Below are 16955 nucleotides of genomic sequence, written 5' to 3' on the forward strand. Positions count from 1 at the left end.
GTTACCATTTTGTTGCCGTGTCAATTGAAAAACTTTTGTCACTGTCTTCGGTCAGTTTTTTCAAAGGTGACAAACGAATTCGTTTACATTATTTATCCTATACTAGATTAAAATTTTCCATCGCTTTTGAATATATCGTTTACGGAGCGGGTCAGTATTTCCCCAGCCGCTGTCGATTTGTTAATGAATGGCGCTATCTCAGTAGGGACAACGGCGGGTGCCAATAAATCTGTATTCGAATGTGATATCATACTCAGCATGCAAGACGCTGTTATACATACGAAACACTAACGGGAAATCGAGTGCAGCATTTGATTAAAGACGTGTTTGTGCAATCAAGCAATTCAGATTTAGACATTTAAAAGCATTATAATCGCGTTTCCCTTTATGTGTTAATTCAAATTCCAAAGAACTAAATTCGATTTCCGCTATGGGATTCTATACTCTGTTTTCTACTCGCTTTGACTACAGTATAAGTCGTTACATTTCTGTATATTCTTGAAATTTTTAACCAACCGTCTGTGTATATAGTTAAAGAAATATGTTGTTCCACAAACAATAGTATACGTTCAAGTTGCCGCTGTGGTAATAATCGATAGATAAACAAAGATGCGGAATAGCCGCACCGCAGTGGCCTCGCCAGACCTTGCGCTATCGATTTGTGCTCCGTGCGGGGCCATCGCAGGCACTTCTTTGATCGAATTAATTGAAATGGCATGGATTAAATAATTGGCATAAAACTTCTGCCCCATGTTTGTCCGCGGCCTGCTTTAGCTGAGGTCAAATCCTTATGGATAAGTTTCCGTATACCTGAATTATTTATCGCGCGATTTAGTTAAACCGTTCGGAAAGAATCAATGATGTTGTATTAGTCTGTTATATCCATTTAGCTCTTGCCCTGTGTATAACCGGGTTCGAGCCGCAGTACGGTATTATGGCGGTTTAATTTTTTTATTCGATATTACGTTTACTGTATTGTTGTGCATTTCGACGGGAGCTAAACGTGTAAACCAGACAAGGGTTTGCTTTTATTCCTTTATTGATTAGCAGCTTAGTTGGAATTGGAAGAGAGCAATCGAAATAATGAGTTTTCCCCATTCCCTACAGTAGGAGGTAGGAGAGAATAGAGCTACGTAAGATCAGTTTAACAGTTCGCTACGACTGGCAGACTTAATCCCTCGCCTGCCTATTCTGCTCGCCGGCCGGGTTGTCTCGTGGTCAAGGTTATTCAGTACACAGCCGTTGGATTGGAGATAGGCGATTTCTGGATTTAGTAGGCAATTGTTTACTGCAATTAACTGTACCGTGTTTGGATTTGGATAACTCCGAGAAATTTGGGAAGGATATTAATTTGTTTACTGGTCGATACCTAAGGTCAAGTTGCTAACCAACACCATGTAAGTAATGTGTGATTTTTTATGTTTTGAATACAAAATTTATATCACAGTGTCTTGTATGGTATCTGCGTAACTTTAAGTTAATGATACTTTTTTTTACAAATTTACAAACCGTATTACATATATGATAGGGATTTTTATGCCAATTTCTTGTCCCATTTGGTAGTAAACAAAGAACATTTAAAGAAATATAAAACCTTATTCTCACGACTCCCGTAGGTCGTTGTTGATTGTTTAAAACACGATCAGGATATTTAGATAATATGTGTCAAAAGTGTCCCATGTTTCCCCAACCTACTATATATTATGGTTTAACCTTTGCATTTATTGGGAAGTCTTTATCTGACTTCACGTTGCGTTTTAATAGCTTGATAAACTTTAAATTAAGACAATATAGGTATACTAGGGTGAGAGGGGGCACATTTTTAAAGTATTATCTCCTTCCATTTGGTAGTAAACAAAGAACATTCACAGAATAATAAAACTATATTCTTATACGACTCTCATAGACCGTTGTTAAAAACGCGACCAAGATAACTGAATATTATGTACCAAAGGTGTCCCATCTTTCCCTTTCTGCTATAATAGTTATGGAAACTGTAAAGTTTTGTAGATGTTTTAACGTTCGCTGTTTTATGAGCTTTATTACAAAATGATAAATATATAAGTCACTATAAATATGTATGTAACTTAGAAACACAAAAAGATAACGTTGGTATAACTTACAATGGGTTGTTTCGAAACTAAAAATTTAAAAACTGTTTTGTGGTTACAAAGTATTAACTTATAATTTACAAAATTTTTGCAATGAAATAAATTGCCGCCTTTTTGCTTCAGAAAAATTTATCTTCAAATAGATATGATTCGTTACGTGTTGAACCTTAGTCTGGCTGCATAAGCTTGCGGGAAGTGCGTTAAATATAGTTCAGTGATTTCATTAGGCATCAAATGAACGCTATCCGGTATCCGTTCAAGCGATATGTTATTGCGGGACTAGAAATGAGTTGCGTGAAATATTTTCCGCCTCGAGGTGGCGCATTTGAGCCGAGGGTTGCGCAATCTAATTTGGTTCTTTCGAATATGGATACTAAATTAATAAATCAATGAATTATCCTTGCGTGTGAGATGTTATTGCATTGGATGTCACAAACTGTATTTGATAAATGAAAAACTTTTACTACTCTTTGGAATAACGTTTATTTCGTTTGTTCTGCTAAAGTAATTTTAGACACAAGTATACAAACGTTCAACTTTTTAACTTAGTTTGTCACCCTTTAATTAGCCTTATTATATTTATAAGCTAAATAAATATTTTATTAAAAAAAATTCAAAACATGATTAAATATCAAAATGTACAATATTGAGCGTTTTACTATAATGAAGAAAACGTGATACAGTTACATTCGTCTTTTTAAAATAAACCTTTAACGCGTGCAGGTTTTACCAAATAAATAATGAATTTTGGGTTTAACAATATACCCAACCATTACAATCCAATTTAAAATAAATTTAGTGTATATAGTTAACAACAGTCTATGGGGGTCGTGAGCATACGGTTTAATATTTATTTGAATGTTCTTTGTTTATTACCAAATTGAACGAGAAATTAGAATGAAAAGGTGTCTCATCTTCCCCCGCCCTACTATATAATTTCCCGCTGCTAGTGGGTTACCTCATGCATACACAAGCGCATACTTCATCTGCCGTTTAATTGCGTTAATGTGCATGAAACGGCGGAGGTAGCGTACCTTTGGGGTAGGTCTATTGAGCAAGATCAATTTAATATTGGATGCTGAAACAATCGCTCTAGCAAGCCCGAAGGAGAAAATCAATCTCTGCGCCCGCTGTACCATATGCCAGCGCACAGACTGGGTTACTAATCATGAGGTGTGTAGTGTTAATATACGGCCTAGGAGCGAGTAAACAGAAAACAAAAGGCGAGGTGCGCTTTTTTATGATTTCAATTAAATAAGTAGGCGAAAATTTTTAAATTAGAAATATAAAGCAGTTAAAATCACAGTACTAGTGTTAGTTTACTTTACGTCATTATATACATCGTTTAGTGCGTGCCCATGTATATAATGCTTATATACTACGAGGTAAAATTGTAACCTCTTTATTAATTATTTATGTATCTGCGTTAAATGACTGGCTGCAGCGGTGTATGATTTCTCCCGCTTGTTAGCAATACGTGCAGTGCCCTTTTGGAAGTCAGCGTTCCTTTATAATTAGTATTTCGCATCACCTGCCAACCGTTCGATTTTGGCTCAGCAGGTGGCCACTGGTTGACCATTTGCAGGCTAACCAATTTGGGCAGCGCTGTTTATTACGGCTTCTAATCTTATGTGCTGCTGTTGGTGCATTCCTTCATTCTTTAGATTTGAAAAATGATAAAAACGAGAAAGTGTAGCAAGGTCCGCATCACTCAAAATGCGCGGTCGATTTATTGATACACGTTCCAGGTTCGGTGGTTTGTCCTAGAACACAGACTCGCCTAGAAACGAATTCTTTATTGTTATGATAGCAGGTAGTTAATGTTGTTGTTTTGAAGGGATTTATTGTCCAACGCGTTACAAATCAATACTATATCGTATCTAGTTCAGGGCTCTACAGATACTGTATTCCTATGCGTGCATTAGAATCCGCTGCTTCTATCTGCAGTAACAGGCAAGTTAGTCACCGACAAGCATGCAGTACATGCTTACAGTACAGATAGGCAGATAACTGCAGACCTGGTAAGATACGAAGACGCCTGTTGTCAGTCTGCGCTCGCCTTACTGCTGTACAACTCTAATCCAGTTCTTTGGTTATATATACGTTTAGAACCTATATAGTTTAACTCGAGTTCAAAAGCATGTAATATTATATCACTTTTCCAGATCTTTCCGGTTTAAACAGGTGTAAAGCTTTGGATGAACTAGGTATTAAAAGATCAGTTCGTTCGCTGAGGCAGAAGTGATGTATTTCGATTCCGCCGTACGGTTTCTATAGTATTCGAGGCTTATGTTTGACTATAAAGTGGAAGCGAATCGCAAGAGTAGCTTTTTTCGCCGATAGTCCACGTGATATTTAGATCGATTTTCGCTTTCCTGGTACCTTGGATCAACAAACAGTGCGACACATACCAGGCACCACATCCGTTTCGAAGTGGAATTTCAAGCGTACGCTTAGGTGTATAAGAAAGGGAATTCTGATCCTGCAGTGGTCTAATATAAGATCAAGTAAACAGCGCGCGGATATTTGAATTGGATTCAGCCATAATTAAATTACTGCGGCCATTTGGACATGGATGTAAGGCGCTATATCACGGCCGGCAGCGGAAGGTCACCGTTTTGCATGGCAGCCATTTAGGCTATAGTCCTGTTCAGAGCAAAATTTAGGCAAGCGATATATGACAAGTTTTCCTATAGCTAATTACATTGAATTACGTTTGTGTCCTTACAGCTCAGTGCTGGTTCTCATTAGAAAGTTAGGGTTACTTGGCGGTGTGTTGTGCACGCCACATGCATCACTTGCAGTGCTTTCGCGATTAAAACACAACCCGCAAACTTACTCAAATGACTTCGAACAGCAGCGGCCACCTCGGCACAGCAGACGTATCATACTTGGATTCCATCAGACCAGGTCAGTATCGGTTTGAGGTTTTCCAATATTCTCCCTGCAGATTTATAAATAAACGACATCAAGTCGAATTACCATCGACGTGGAAAAGCTATTGATCTCCAAAGGAAATGAATTTCTGTCAAATTATGAAACATAACGTGTTTAGACGCGTATAGCAGCATTCGACTGTCTATTCTCTGGAATAGACCTGTATTATACATATATAAACCTGAAAGGGTTGGGTTACAATATAAAATGACCGCTCTGTTTAATTTAAATAATTTTTGGATTTATTTCGTTATTGCTCGTTTCGCATACCATCACCGTGTGAGTGATTAACGTATCAGTGAAACCGGCTGTTTCCAAGGTTAACCATCTGTTACGAGATCCTACTTGTGCTGTTTAAATTGCGAATGCTGATGTACATAGTTTATGACATTTTGATCACGCATAGCATTCCCTAAGTAACTACTGACCTCGACAAGCCCATCACATCATTCTTGGTTAATTTATTAACTGTAATGTGTGATACGGTTGCTTAAAAGTTCGCTTTGAATGTTCTTTGTTTAATGCTTTGAATGTTCTTTGTTTACTACCAAATATGTGTTCCATCTTCCCCACCCTACTGTATATACAGACATAACATACCTCGGTAAGGTAGATCAACATCGGAAATATCCCGCGGGTTTATTACCAGAAATTTTCCCGTGAGAGTTTCGTTGGTGCTCAATGTTTTTATTCAGGGAGTTTATAGTGTATTGCCGAAAATAACACCAAGGTTTTCTAAGCGAACGATATAGTTTATCGTGAAAATACGTCACCGGCTGTATTTCATATCAACGCTTAGAACGCGGGTTTTAAAGCTCTGTACCTCTCCTTTAAAACCTTGAAAACTCGGGCGCATGTTATTTAATTAGGCGCCAGGTTTTATTGCGGCTAATGGTTTGATTTAGAGAACGATCGATGGATTGTAGTACGGGCGAACGCTAAATCGCTCGCTATTGATCCGCTCCTGTGGATGTTCTATTTTGTTTTGCAAATTATTTTCTAGCAGCATCACACACTTTGCTTTATAAACAGTCATGTTAAAAAGTGATAACATGAATTGTGCGTGTATTTTTCGCTGTATGTTTTTTAAAATCGTGTTGAACACGACACAAACATAAAAAAATAGAATATATATAGTAGGGTGTGGGGAAGATAGAACACCGTTTTATTTCGTTTTCTGTTGCATTTGGTAGTAAACTAAAAACATTCGAGGAATGAAAAAACTGTATCCTCACGGCTCACATAGACCGTTGTTAACTGTTTAAAAACGTCAAGATATATGAACATTATGTGCTAAAGGTGTCCCATCTTTCCTCATCCTACTACATGTAATAAAGTAAAAGATTCAAAGCAAATCTTGATAAACTCCCGGTTCTCTAAATCTCTTGATGTTTTTGGTAAATGGTTAAACTGATGATAGACGTTTTTAAAGCTATATACTGCAGGAAGCAGCAGTTCCGTTGTTAAAACTGAATCTTTAGATTGAAAATCCAGGTTTGGCCACTTCAATAATTAACAATAAAATCTTTTTTTTTATCACTTACTTTATTTTAAACGTTGAATGCCAATTTTTTGTTCATATAGTTATGTTTGTCGGGTAAATATACAAGCAGTTTAAATGCGACCCTTTGCGTTCAGAGCTGTACCGTTAGGTGACGCAGCTGCATAAGGCCGTGGTATACTGAGTGTTTTTTTTCTAGCGAATCTTGTATCGTCCAGGTTACCTATGGAAAACACAAGCCAAAGATGTTTAATTATCCGTGTAATGATAAAAAGCGATGACAAGATATGATTTAGCTTTACATGAATTTGATTCTCTTTGTTTCGTCTTGTGTCAACAACGGTTTGAGATCACGGTTGTGAAATTCCTCACAGTGGAGGTTTACGAAGCAACGAATGTTTTTATAGCGAAAGCGGTAAAAGTATCCTTTGTTATTTAAACAAATAAAACAGAGCATGATGCTGTAAACGTCACAGGACTTGGAAGTATGGGGTTTGCAAGAATTTTTGATATAGTGAGGTGGGGGAAGATAGGACATTTTTTCTTGTCCTATTTGGTAGTAAACAAAAAAAGCAAAGAAATATAAAACTTTGTCCTCACACAGACCGTTGTTAATTGTTCAAAACACGACCAGGACATTTGGACATTATGTGCTAAAGTTGTCCCGTCTCCCCCTACTGTACGTAGGATAAATAACTCTATCTACTAAACAGACACGGAAGCTGCAATGATCTAATCACGGACAGTAGGCCCTCTTCACGGTTTTCGTTTACGCTCATCGTCCTTTTTTCCATTCGTGACCGTCACGGTAGGCGAGCCATGTCTACTCGCTCTGTTGATCGCTTAGCGCCTGCAAAGGGCTCAGTGTAGGATGAGATATATATGATATTTTAGGCTGTAGTTTCCGTTGCCAATCGTGCAGGAAAATTAAATAGCCGTGAACGTTACCACTATGTAAAAGTCTAGGCGTTTTTAATGTAAACAATAACGACTGCTGTATAGATTTAAAAATCGCAAAAAGCGCGGCGCGTTTCGAGAAAAAGATTCACTTGCCGCCTTAGGCCAGTGTATTGGTTTTCAGTCGCCTTATCCTGGATTAAGGTATTTTATTGTTGCACTTTCATGCTCTGTACTCCGTTTTCAAGTAAAGGTTTTGTATAAGCTCCTGACTCCAGTATGCTGAACTAAGCCGACTAAAGTGTATCGGCACAAAATGGAGGTAAGCGAATCTGGTAGAAGTAACATTATTGCAGTAGAGTCTGGCTTACAGCTGATTTAATGAAACTGTACCCATCGCCGGCTACGTAAAAGTACGAAGAATCTAGGGTGCGTATTTTGATGTAATATTTCAGCTCCATTTTCTGTCTCAGTAGCCGCCGATGCAAGATAAATTAGCCAATAGCATCAGTCGACTTATCGATTATTCCATGATATATTTGGTGCGGTTAATGCACTAAAATAATGCGAGGCGATGCGTGCTTTTAGAAGCCAATGCAGTGTCACAAATATCGAACTGAGGTGTGTATTTACGCCGTACTGTGTCAGTTAGTTCTAATGTGTCGCCTTTTGGGTTTTTGGTATGCGTGTCGGTTTCGCTGAAGTATCAGCCGCCTACGACCACAGCCAGCTTTGGGCAAATAAATACGATTTTCAAGCCTGTTGCTTTACCGTGACGAATTGGGAAAAACTTTACACCATACACGTGCGATACCGATTGTCTGTACGCTGGGTGAAGTATTGGTGCCACACAGTCACCCATAAAGAATTTCCGAAACCTTGCGAACAAAAGGCAACGTATCAAAACAAGCAACAGTTCCCACAATGTTATCATGTGCGTTAGTCGCTTTGTATGCGAATATGATATTTTGCTAAATCAGCAGATAGTTTACTGTGGTTTCAGTAATTGTGCGCTGAATTTTACAAACGGTGCGCTGGGTTTTACATTGCTTATCGAGTAGACAATTATCTGTTGTAAAATCTTGAACGAATTCCGAGTGCAGTTTAATTTGATCTGCAGTAAGCGATCTCATTGAGATTGCTAGACACAACAGCACTCAAGGCTGGTAAAATCAACAACGCAAATATACCGAGTTTAATACCAGGAATTTTCTCGTGGGAGCATGGGTGCTGCACAATCGGAGCTTTTTTGGCGGTTAGTTCATTGCCGAAAGTTCCTGCAAGGTTTCTAAGCGAACTAGTTCAGAGCGACGTTTCTGCCTACTCGGCTTTGTTGTGGTTTGGAATACGTTTCGTTTGTCTCGTGGTCGAAGAAATTGTTTTCTAAGCCGCGACTGAGGTTCTTGTAAAACACGTTCACAACAGTCATAAGTTTGCATTGCGCGCGAACACTAGGGACCTATCATTGTGTGAGTAAAATGTAAGTGCGCCTGCGTCCCGATCAAATCGCAACTTTGTAAATTAATTGCCTGTTGCCTGTACAGAGTGTATCGTGGTTGTGGATGACACTTAATTCCCGTGGGATGGGTGCATTCGTGCCCACGGTTAATCATCAGGCCTTCTTCAAGCCCGTCAATTGTTTTGCAGGACTGAAGAATGATCCGCCGGCACCACAACGTGAAGTACCTTCGCTTGCCAGACCCAAGCAGCAAGACCGATCTACTCTTAGAAACTGGAGGCAAGAGACGTCCGGAGACGGACGACCAGCCTTATTTCCAAATCAACCGTCAGCAGCGGTACAAGGACGGATTACAAACGGCCACACGAGAACAACAGAGAGCGGAGGCGCGGACAAACTCGCGCAGGACTCAGGCGTAAGGAATTCAGACTCGCTGCAGGCAAAGCCTGCGAACGGAATACTCGCTTTATCAAAAGCGTCCAGTACTGCACAGGTCAACGCTCCCGGACAGCCGGTAACAGGAGGAGTAAACTGGGCAGAAGTGCTAAAAGCAGCAAAGAACCAGAACAAGAAGATGCACGGACCACGGAAAAGAAAGCAAGCGCAACAAGACACCGCAAAGGCAGAAACTTCGCTTCTGTGTTTGTCGCTAAAAAATCCTTTCCGAAAAGCGTGTTTGAAAATTGTGGAATGGAGGTAGGAGATTCTGCTTTTATTTCATGCAGTGTATAACTAGTACGTCGAATCTAGAACGCATGTATTGCACGCAAATAGTATATGCATGCAATACGACAGGCAGTCTTGCATCGGCGCTTAAAACAATTAGTGGAGAATGCACGGTTCGAACGGCAGTCGATGCAGCTGTTCCATCGATTCGAACTACCGTGTGACTTAGTTGCTTTAGATGCACTGTTCATTCAGACAAACCCTCCTTATTGATTTTTACTGTTGTTATTACCGAGGCGCCCAAAACTTGGGATTCGCCAATCAACGTAAGGTGCAAAATTAAAGCTCTATTTCCTACACAGGCCTTTCGACGTTCTTATCCTTCTTACAATATTCGCCAACTGTTGTGCCCTCGCTATTTATGTCCCGTTTCCAGGAGAGGACTCAAACGCCACGAACGAAATCCTGGTGAGATATGTTTGCCCAAATTTTATCCTTAAGTGTTTTATTCACATTTTTAATTTTATCCACACGTGCAAGGGTGTTTTTATGCTCACATATTTACACCAAATTTTCTGCAAAACGAACTGAACGCGCTTTAAATATATCAGGAAAAATAAGTAATGAAACAACGGAGGCGACTTGACGACATACTAAAAGCCTAAAATTGCACAAAATTTTATTGCACAAAAAAACGACGTATGTATATTGTAGTGTGTATTATTAAGGCCTCGATGTGTGGGGAGATTCTTTGTTTCTTCACACACGCCTAGTATAGCATGCTCGCCCTTGTCTCGACGAGTACTAGCAGGTTAATAATAGGACACCGCCGTTCACTAATGGTTTTGGATCCAGTGGCAGCTGCCGCGTGGTTACCAATCACATTGAAGGGGAAGAATCGCAGACAGCGTCATCAAGTTTGATCTTGTATCGCTGCTGCCAACACGGATGTGCATGAAGCATTATTGTCATTTTACAGAATATGTAACGTGTTGCCAGTCACATATTTGCCTCTTGTTTACTGATATGTTCAGTTTAAATGACCACGCGCAGCCTATTAGGACATGATTACGTTTTGGGGGCGAATTTATTCGACTTTCTATTGCTAAAAGTGTTCGCTAAATATTTACGCATTGTCAAAGTATATACCACAATAAAAAATGTTAAAACAAGTTCGAAAGGGATTAAATTTATACCACGTATGCAAACTCCCAGTACAGTCATAATTACCAGACGCCTGAATCATTTACGACCTATTAAAACTTGGAAATTAGTCAAAATACAGTCTCGAAAATTTATGATAATCGACACGCAGTTAAATTCAAGCAGAAATTATACCCGCGAAAAGTATATGAAGTGACGTTAATGCATATTATTCTTGGGCCGACCCTGGCTGGATCTGAATGAATGAATGAATGAATGAATGAATGAATGAATGAATCGAATGAATGAATGAATGAATGTAGCTTACTATATCCTCGCGTGGCCTGAAAACGACAGTCGTTATAACATGAGTGTTCTGTTTCATGCACTCCGTGCCAGCTTACGAGTTACAAAGTATGTTACTTAGTGGGTGCTTTAATCTCACGTTCCCTTTGCCCGTTGCAGAACCTCATCCATATATAATCAAACTTACACTTCTACACTAACTTGCAGGAAAAGGTGGAGTACGTATTTCTTGCCATTTTCACTGTGGAATCTTTTATGAAGATCATTGCGTTCGGATTTGCATTCCACCCGAACGCTTATTTACGAAATGGTTGGAATATCTTGGATTTCATCATCGTTATTGTTGGGTACGAAATTTTTTCTGTCTCACTGATTCCGAATTTCCAAGTTAACTTTTACTTTGTAACTGCTTCCAGTAGAGTTGAATTTTTCCAGTAGTGTTGAAAATTTCGAATTTACGAGCAAATGTAAACTGATCCGACAGTGCAATTTTACAAAGGCGAAATTGTGACGATGTATCACAAAACACCAGAGCCGTTCGGTCTCTTTTCTCCTATTTCGGTTTATCTAAGTTTTTACATAAGATTTAATTGTTTATCTTGACCCGTAGGTTAATCAGCATAGTATTCGAGATGGCGGACGTGGGAAGCACAGACAAAGTCCGTGCTCTTAGAGCTTTTCGAGTACTCCGGCCGCTCCGGCTCGTTTCCGGAGTACCAAGTAAGATGTTATTTCAAAATTCCAGAAAATCCAATAAAAAAGCTGAAATGCCAAATTAGTTGGTAGTTAAAATTCCAAGAAAACGTTACTTTCTTTTAGGAATAAACTTTTCTATTAAAACATGCAGGGAGTAAAAAAGCTGAAGTAATATTGTTGTATAGTTGATCACGGAGGATTAATATCTTTTAAAATCCTCCTCAGCATATTTATAATTTAATAAAGAACATTTCATTTAATAACAAAATCACGGTGTACGTATATATAAGCAAAACGATGAAACGTAGAACTATACACTTGTGTTGCAAGTTTTCAAACTACCTTGCTATTTATTTAAATGTAGGCTACCTTACTATTTATAAAATATTACTCGCGTGAGTCAATAAAAAAAACCTAAGAAAACTAACCAGGTAAAGTTTGTTCAGACTTGTTGTTTCTCAGGTTTGCAGGTGGTGTTGAACGCCATTATTAGAGCAATGTTACCGCTCTTGCACATCGCCCTACTAGTTATGTTTGTAATCATCATATACGCCGTGGTAGGACTCGAGCTTTTTAAAGGCAAACTTCACAAAACTTGTTACTTCAACGAAACAGGTTGGCGAAGAAATATTTCTGTTTCAAAGATTTATTTGACAATTTTATTCAATGAGTTTTTACACCTAGCGCGTTTTAAAGATTGTCCCTCTGTACTCAAGTAGTTTTTACACCTAGCGTATTTTAAAGACTACCCCTACTTTTAATCTTTGTTTTCGGTATTTTAATTAGTCGAATCTTTGTTACTGTTTTAAAGATTAAACATCGCAGTTCAAGCATTGTTTTTTCAACACTCGCTAGTTTTCCGATGCCACACTTAAGAAACGTGCGTCAGTACTCTCTGTGTTATCCAACAGGCATGACCGACGTAATAGCAAACGAGGACCCACAGCCCTGTGCTGGCCCTAACGAGTGGGGTCGCCACTGCCCCGACGATACCGTGTGCAAGGAGGGTTGGGATGGTCCAGCAAATGGCATCATCAACTTTGATACGTTTTATTTTTCGTTCATCACTGTGTTTCAGTGCATTACCATGGAGGGTTGGACAGAAGTACTGTACTACGTAAGTTCAGTATCAGTGGTTCAGCCAAAAAAATAAGTTAGACTTCAAAAAAAAGACCAAAATCTCATTATCAATATAGAGAAAAAAAGTCAAAGCCTCAGGAGAGTAACGTTTTTTTAGCAATATTTTACATTTGTTACTATAATTTCAGACCAATGATGCAATGGGAAGCCATTTGCCGTGGATGTATTTTGTCTCCTTGATCATCGTTGGCTCGTTCTTCGTTATGAACCTTATTCTTGGTGTTTTAAGCGGGTAAGTGAATTGCTGATCACGGTGACTAATATGCTTTCATGTAACATTCATGCGTGTGCAAATTCTGGTCTAAATTTTACGTCCCGTGTATGGCGTGAAACTGTACAGGACTTCACCAACGTAGAATAGAAACGAATAAAATGTAGTCGTTCAATAATTAAATTCTACTGTAAGAAAAAACAAATTTGATGAGAATGTTTAGTATGCTGTCAACGACTTTTACTGTAAGGTTTTTGATAATTTCCTGTAAAGGAAATTCTAAAAAAATAATCATTTCTTGTACATTTTTTGTGACTGAATTGATACTTTCTTGTAAAGGGAATTCTCAAAGGAAAGGGAAAAAGCGAACGCTCGTGGTGAGTTCCAGAAGCTTCGCGAGAAGCAGCAGCTGGATGAGGACGTGAGAGGATACATGGAGTGGATCACACAAGCAGAGGACATCGACCCTGTCAATGAAGATGACGACATGGATGAAAAACGTAAGTGTTGAGTGGTGATGGTCGATTATTGTAGCATTCGACGGTCTATAAGAGCATACATTTGCGCATATAATGAAAATTAACAAGTTTTTAATCGTATCGTTTAAATGTGCAAGAGGCGGTGTAAACTGTCGGTTTTGTTTGATTTTTCGACAACAAAGCCTGACGCTGCTGGATTCACAGGTCACTGCTAACGCAAGGCCCCATTGGGAAAAACAATAACAAAGTCTCACTCAATCCGCGCCTTATGTAACAAACGTAATTCGTTGGAGTCGTTGCATTCGGAAATTGTAGATGTCTGGATCATAAGATCTCTATGGCGGTTTCCTTGGCTTCTCCTCAAGGTGTCGCCAGCGTTGGTGCGGGGTCGTTGATGTGTTGAAACTTATCCATAAAGAAGTTTGATTAGTTCAAGACTTACTTCCGAACAAGCGTGGTCTTAATTGAGATCAGCGGCACTTATGCACGTGTGTAACCGAGTACCTCCGGGAGCTATAATCGCTTGGAATTCAAGCGTTCGTCTGACTGAGTACTGACCCCGCTGTCACCGAAGCCGTAATAGGCATTGCGACGCTCCCAGAAGAAATTATCGCATGCAGCCACGGTCAGCTCCTGTCCGCTGCGCTCTTTCATGTGGTTCTCTTTGACGTATGAGCGAGACGGTTGTGGCAGGGGTACACCGTCATCGAAAAATATAGACGTATAATGCGATCAGCATACCTGTGAATTACTTTGCCAATGCAAATCAAGTATATTGAGTTCAATTTAGGACATATACTTTACGCCTGTGGCCAGACCGTTAAGAAGGGCCAAATATCATTGCTTCACGCGTTGTATGCTGAAAAGAGCATGGGTCTAATACTTGTTTTAAACACTGTCTATTTTACGTCACTTGACAGGCCAGGGCGACAATGAAGACGGCTCGAGTGACGTCACAGCTGCGCAAGCCGACGACAGTTGGTGGCAAAAGCAGCGGTAGGTAGCTTGACACATATAGGGCACATCTTGTATACTCAATTATCTTTTGTGTGGTCACATATCATACTTGTAAACCCATTTACAAGCGGTGTTTATATCACTGAATGTAAAAAGCATGTTTTTCTACTCTTACGTGTTGTACGAATGGCCGAATGCAATGGGTGGTTACAACAGCTCATGTTTTATTTTATTTTCTGTTCTCCATTCTGGTCACCGTTTATTTTCAACGCCATCGCTTGGGTTTGGTCGCTTGTGGCTCGGCTTCAAACCAACCAACACTCATTCTCACATCCATGGTGTAGGAAGAAACTATGCAAGACTTGCTACAGGTAACTGGTGAACGCAGACTGCTGGCACCTACTATACAACTAAACTGCACGCGCGGCGCTTCCTAAGCCTGCGGCGAGAGCTTTAAAAGAATGCGATTACGCTCTTTCGTTTCTGATCACTCATTTGTGTATTGCTGTAGAATCTAATTATGTAACGATATATTTTAGGCCAGTGTTTAAACTTGCTAGCCAACTGAGACACACAAGATTGAAAGTTAAAAGAGAAACATAATTATATACCATGTATATTGTACAATCCATAACTGTTGTGTAATAAAAGCCTTCACAAACCGGCCGAAAAAGCTACATCAAGTTTTCGAGAAGCTTTGGTTTGGCCGCAATTGCACAAACTTGTATGCCCCACATGTTCAACAATAACGGGCTTTGGTTAACTTTAAACACTACAGCTGCTAACCGCACTATTTTTAGCCGACGATGGAAGAGATGGAATCGCAAAACGAGAAGGAAGTGCCGCCTCATGGTCAAGTCGCAGACGTTTTATTGGCTTGTAATCGTTCTTGTGTTTTTCAACACTCTCTCGTTAGCAACTGAACACTATCAACAGCCCGACTGGCTTACATCTGTGCAAGGTCAGTAACTGTAATACGTCGTTTAAAGTGGTCGTGGCCAGCGTAATTTAGAGTCCCTTCTTCCGACGTTTTATTAAAATGAATTACAAAAAAAAGAAAAAAATTCTCTTAACAATTTCCCCTTTACATGCGTGCGGTAACTGATTAGCGGGCACGAATTGTATGTAACAGAACACTCGTGTTCTATCGTCCATAATTGCCCGCAAATAAGTCACACTCATTCATATATTTTTCTTTACCTATAGAAATATCAAACAAAGTTTTACTGGGAATTTTCACGCTCGAGATGTTACTGAAGATGTACGCGCTTGGAATGCAAGTCTACTTCGTATCTCTGTTCAACCGTTTTGACTGTTTTGTGGTCTGCGGTGGCATCGTGGAAATGGTCCTAACCAGTGCCAAGGTACGTTTATCATTTTCAGTTCACCATACGATCATGTTCTTTCAACATAAGATCTTACGACCGCCTAAATACGTTAGCGGACATGGCACATTTATGTTATTTCGTATTCTTCAGGTTATGGAACCGCTTGGAATATCCGTTCTGCGTTGTGTACGACTGTTGAGGATATTTAAAGTAACTAGGTAAGTGTATTTATCTGTTACAGAAGTCAAATTATCGTATATATAACTATATAAGTTGTTTCTCTATATCGTTGCATTAATGTAAATTTTGTTCATTGTGGTTCAGATACTGGAGCTCTCTCAGTAATTTAGTCGCATCCCTTCTAAACTCAATCCGATCGATCGCTGGACTTCTCCTTTTGCTCTTCTTGTTCATCGTCATCTTCTCATTGCTCGGGATGCAGCTTTTCGGCGGGAGGTTTAACTCTATTGCCGAAGGCGACCAGAAAATCCGCTCAAACTTTGATACGTTTCTACAAGCTCTTCTTACAGTGTTTCAGGTACCAGCAAATATAGTTTAATGCTGGATGTGTACTACCAAATCTAAAAATGTAGTAGGGTGGGGGAAGACGGGACAGCTTTTTAGCATATAATATCCAAATAGACTAATCGTATTTAGCTGCGCGGTCTTTGAAAGTCATGAGGATGCGGTTCTTTTTTCTCTGTTTACTACCAAATGGTACGAGAAATATAATGAAAAGATGTCCCATCTTACCCCACCCTACTATATGTTTTCTTAAACACGTTGCTTATATATAGCGCTGTAGAATATTACGAATCGTGATACTATTTTGGATGCAGATTCTCACAGGAGAGGATTGGAACGTGGTCATGTACTATGGAATTCGAGCGTACGGCGGCGCCAGTAGTATTGGTCTCATTACTTCTATTTATTTCATCATTTTATTTGTGTGTGGAAACTATATTCTACTAAACGTCTTCTTGGCTATTGCTGTTGATAACTTGGCAGACGCTGAAAGCTTGAATGTCGCGCAAAAAGAGAAGGAGGAAGAACAAAAAAGAAAGAAGACCATGCGCCTTAAGAAGCTCAGGTTCGTGTTTTTCACTCTCATCTTAATGAACATA

At 39.4% G+C, this 16955-nt stretch overlaps 1 protein-coding gene across 7 annotated transcripts in view; it reads left to right on the forward strand.

Moving 5' to 3' along the window:
* LOC100184376 (voltage-dependent L-type calcium channel subunit alpha-1D) overlaps positions 1-16955 on the forward strand; it is a 29104-nt gene that overhangs the window by 613 nt on the left and 11536 nt on the right. For 2 of the 7 annotated variants that reach the window (XM_026834161.1, XM_026834164.1), the window contains exons 1-16: positions 4025-5021; positions 9094-9601; positions 9934-10039; positions 11228-11367; positions 11631-11740; positions 12179-12331; positions 12628-12833; positions 12985-13088; positions 13407-13567; positions 14467-14542; positions 14848-14874; positions 15304-15464; positions 15710-15867; positions 15982-16049; positions 16156-16369; positions 16671-16921. In XM_026834161.1, the coding sequence (XP_026689962.1) occupies positions 4955-5021; positions 9094-9601; positions 9934-10039; positions 11228-11367; positions 11631-11740; positions 12179-12331; positions 12628-12833; positions 12985-13088; positions 13407-13567; positions 14467-14542; positions 14848-14874; positions 15304-15464; positions 15710-15867; positions 15982-16049; positions 16156-16369; positions 16671-16921 (2510 nt within the window). In that variant the 5' untranslated portion in view covers positions 4025-4954. Of the gene's footprint in view, positions 1-1042; positions 1398-4019; positions 5022-7327; positions 7769-9093; positions 9602-9933; positions 10040-11227; positions 11368-11630; positions 11741-12178; positions 12332-12627; positions 12834-12984; positions 13089-13406; positions 13568-14466; positions 14543-14847; positions 14875-15303; positions 15465-15709; positions 15868-15981; positions 16050-16155; positions 16370-16670; positions 16922-16955 lie in introns of those variants that run through there. The other 5 variants (XM_026834166.1, XM_026834162.1, XM_018811624.2 and 2 more) reach the window with 5 other exon arrangements.

This window comes from Ciona intestinalis, chromosome 4, assembly GCF_000224145.3.
Source record: "Ciona intestinalis chromosome 4, KH, whole genome shotgun sequence".
In the NCBI taxonomy this organism is placed as follows: domain Eukaryota; kingdom Metazoa; phylum Chordata; class Ascidiacea; order Phlebobranchia; family Cionidae; genus Ciona; species Ciona intestinalis.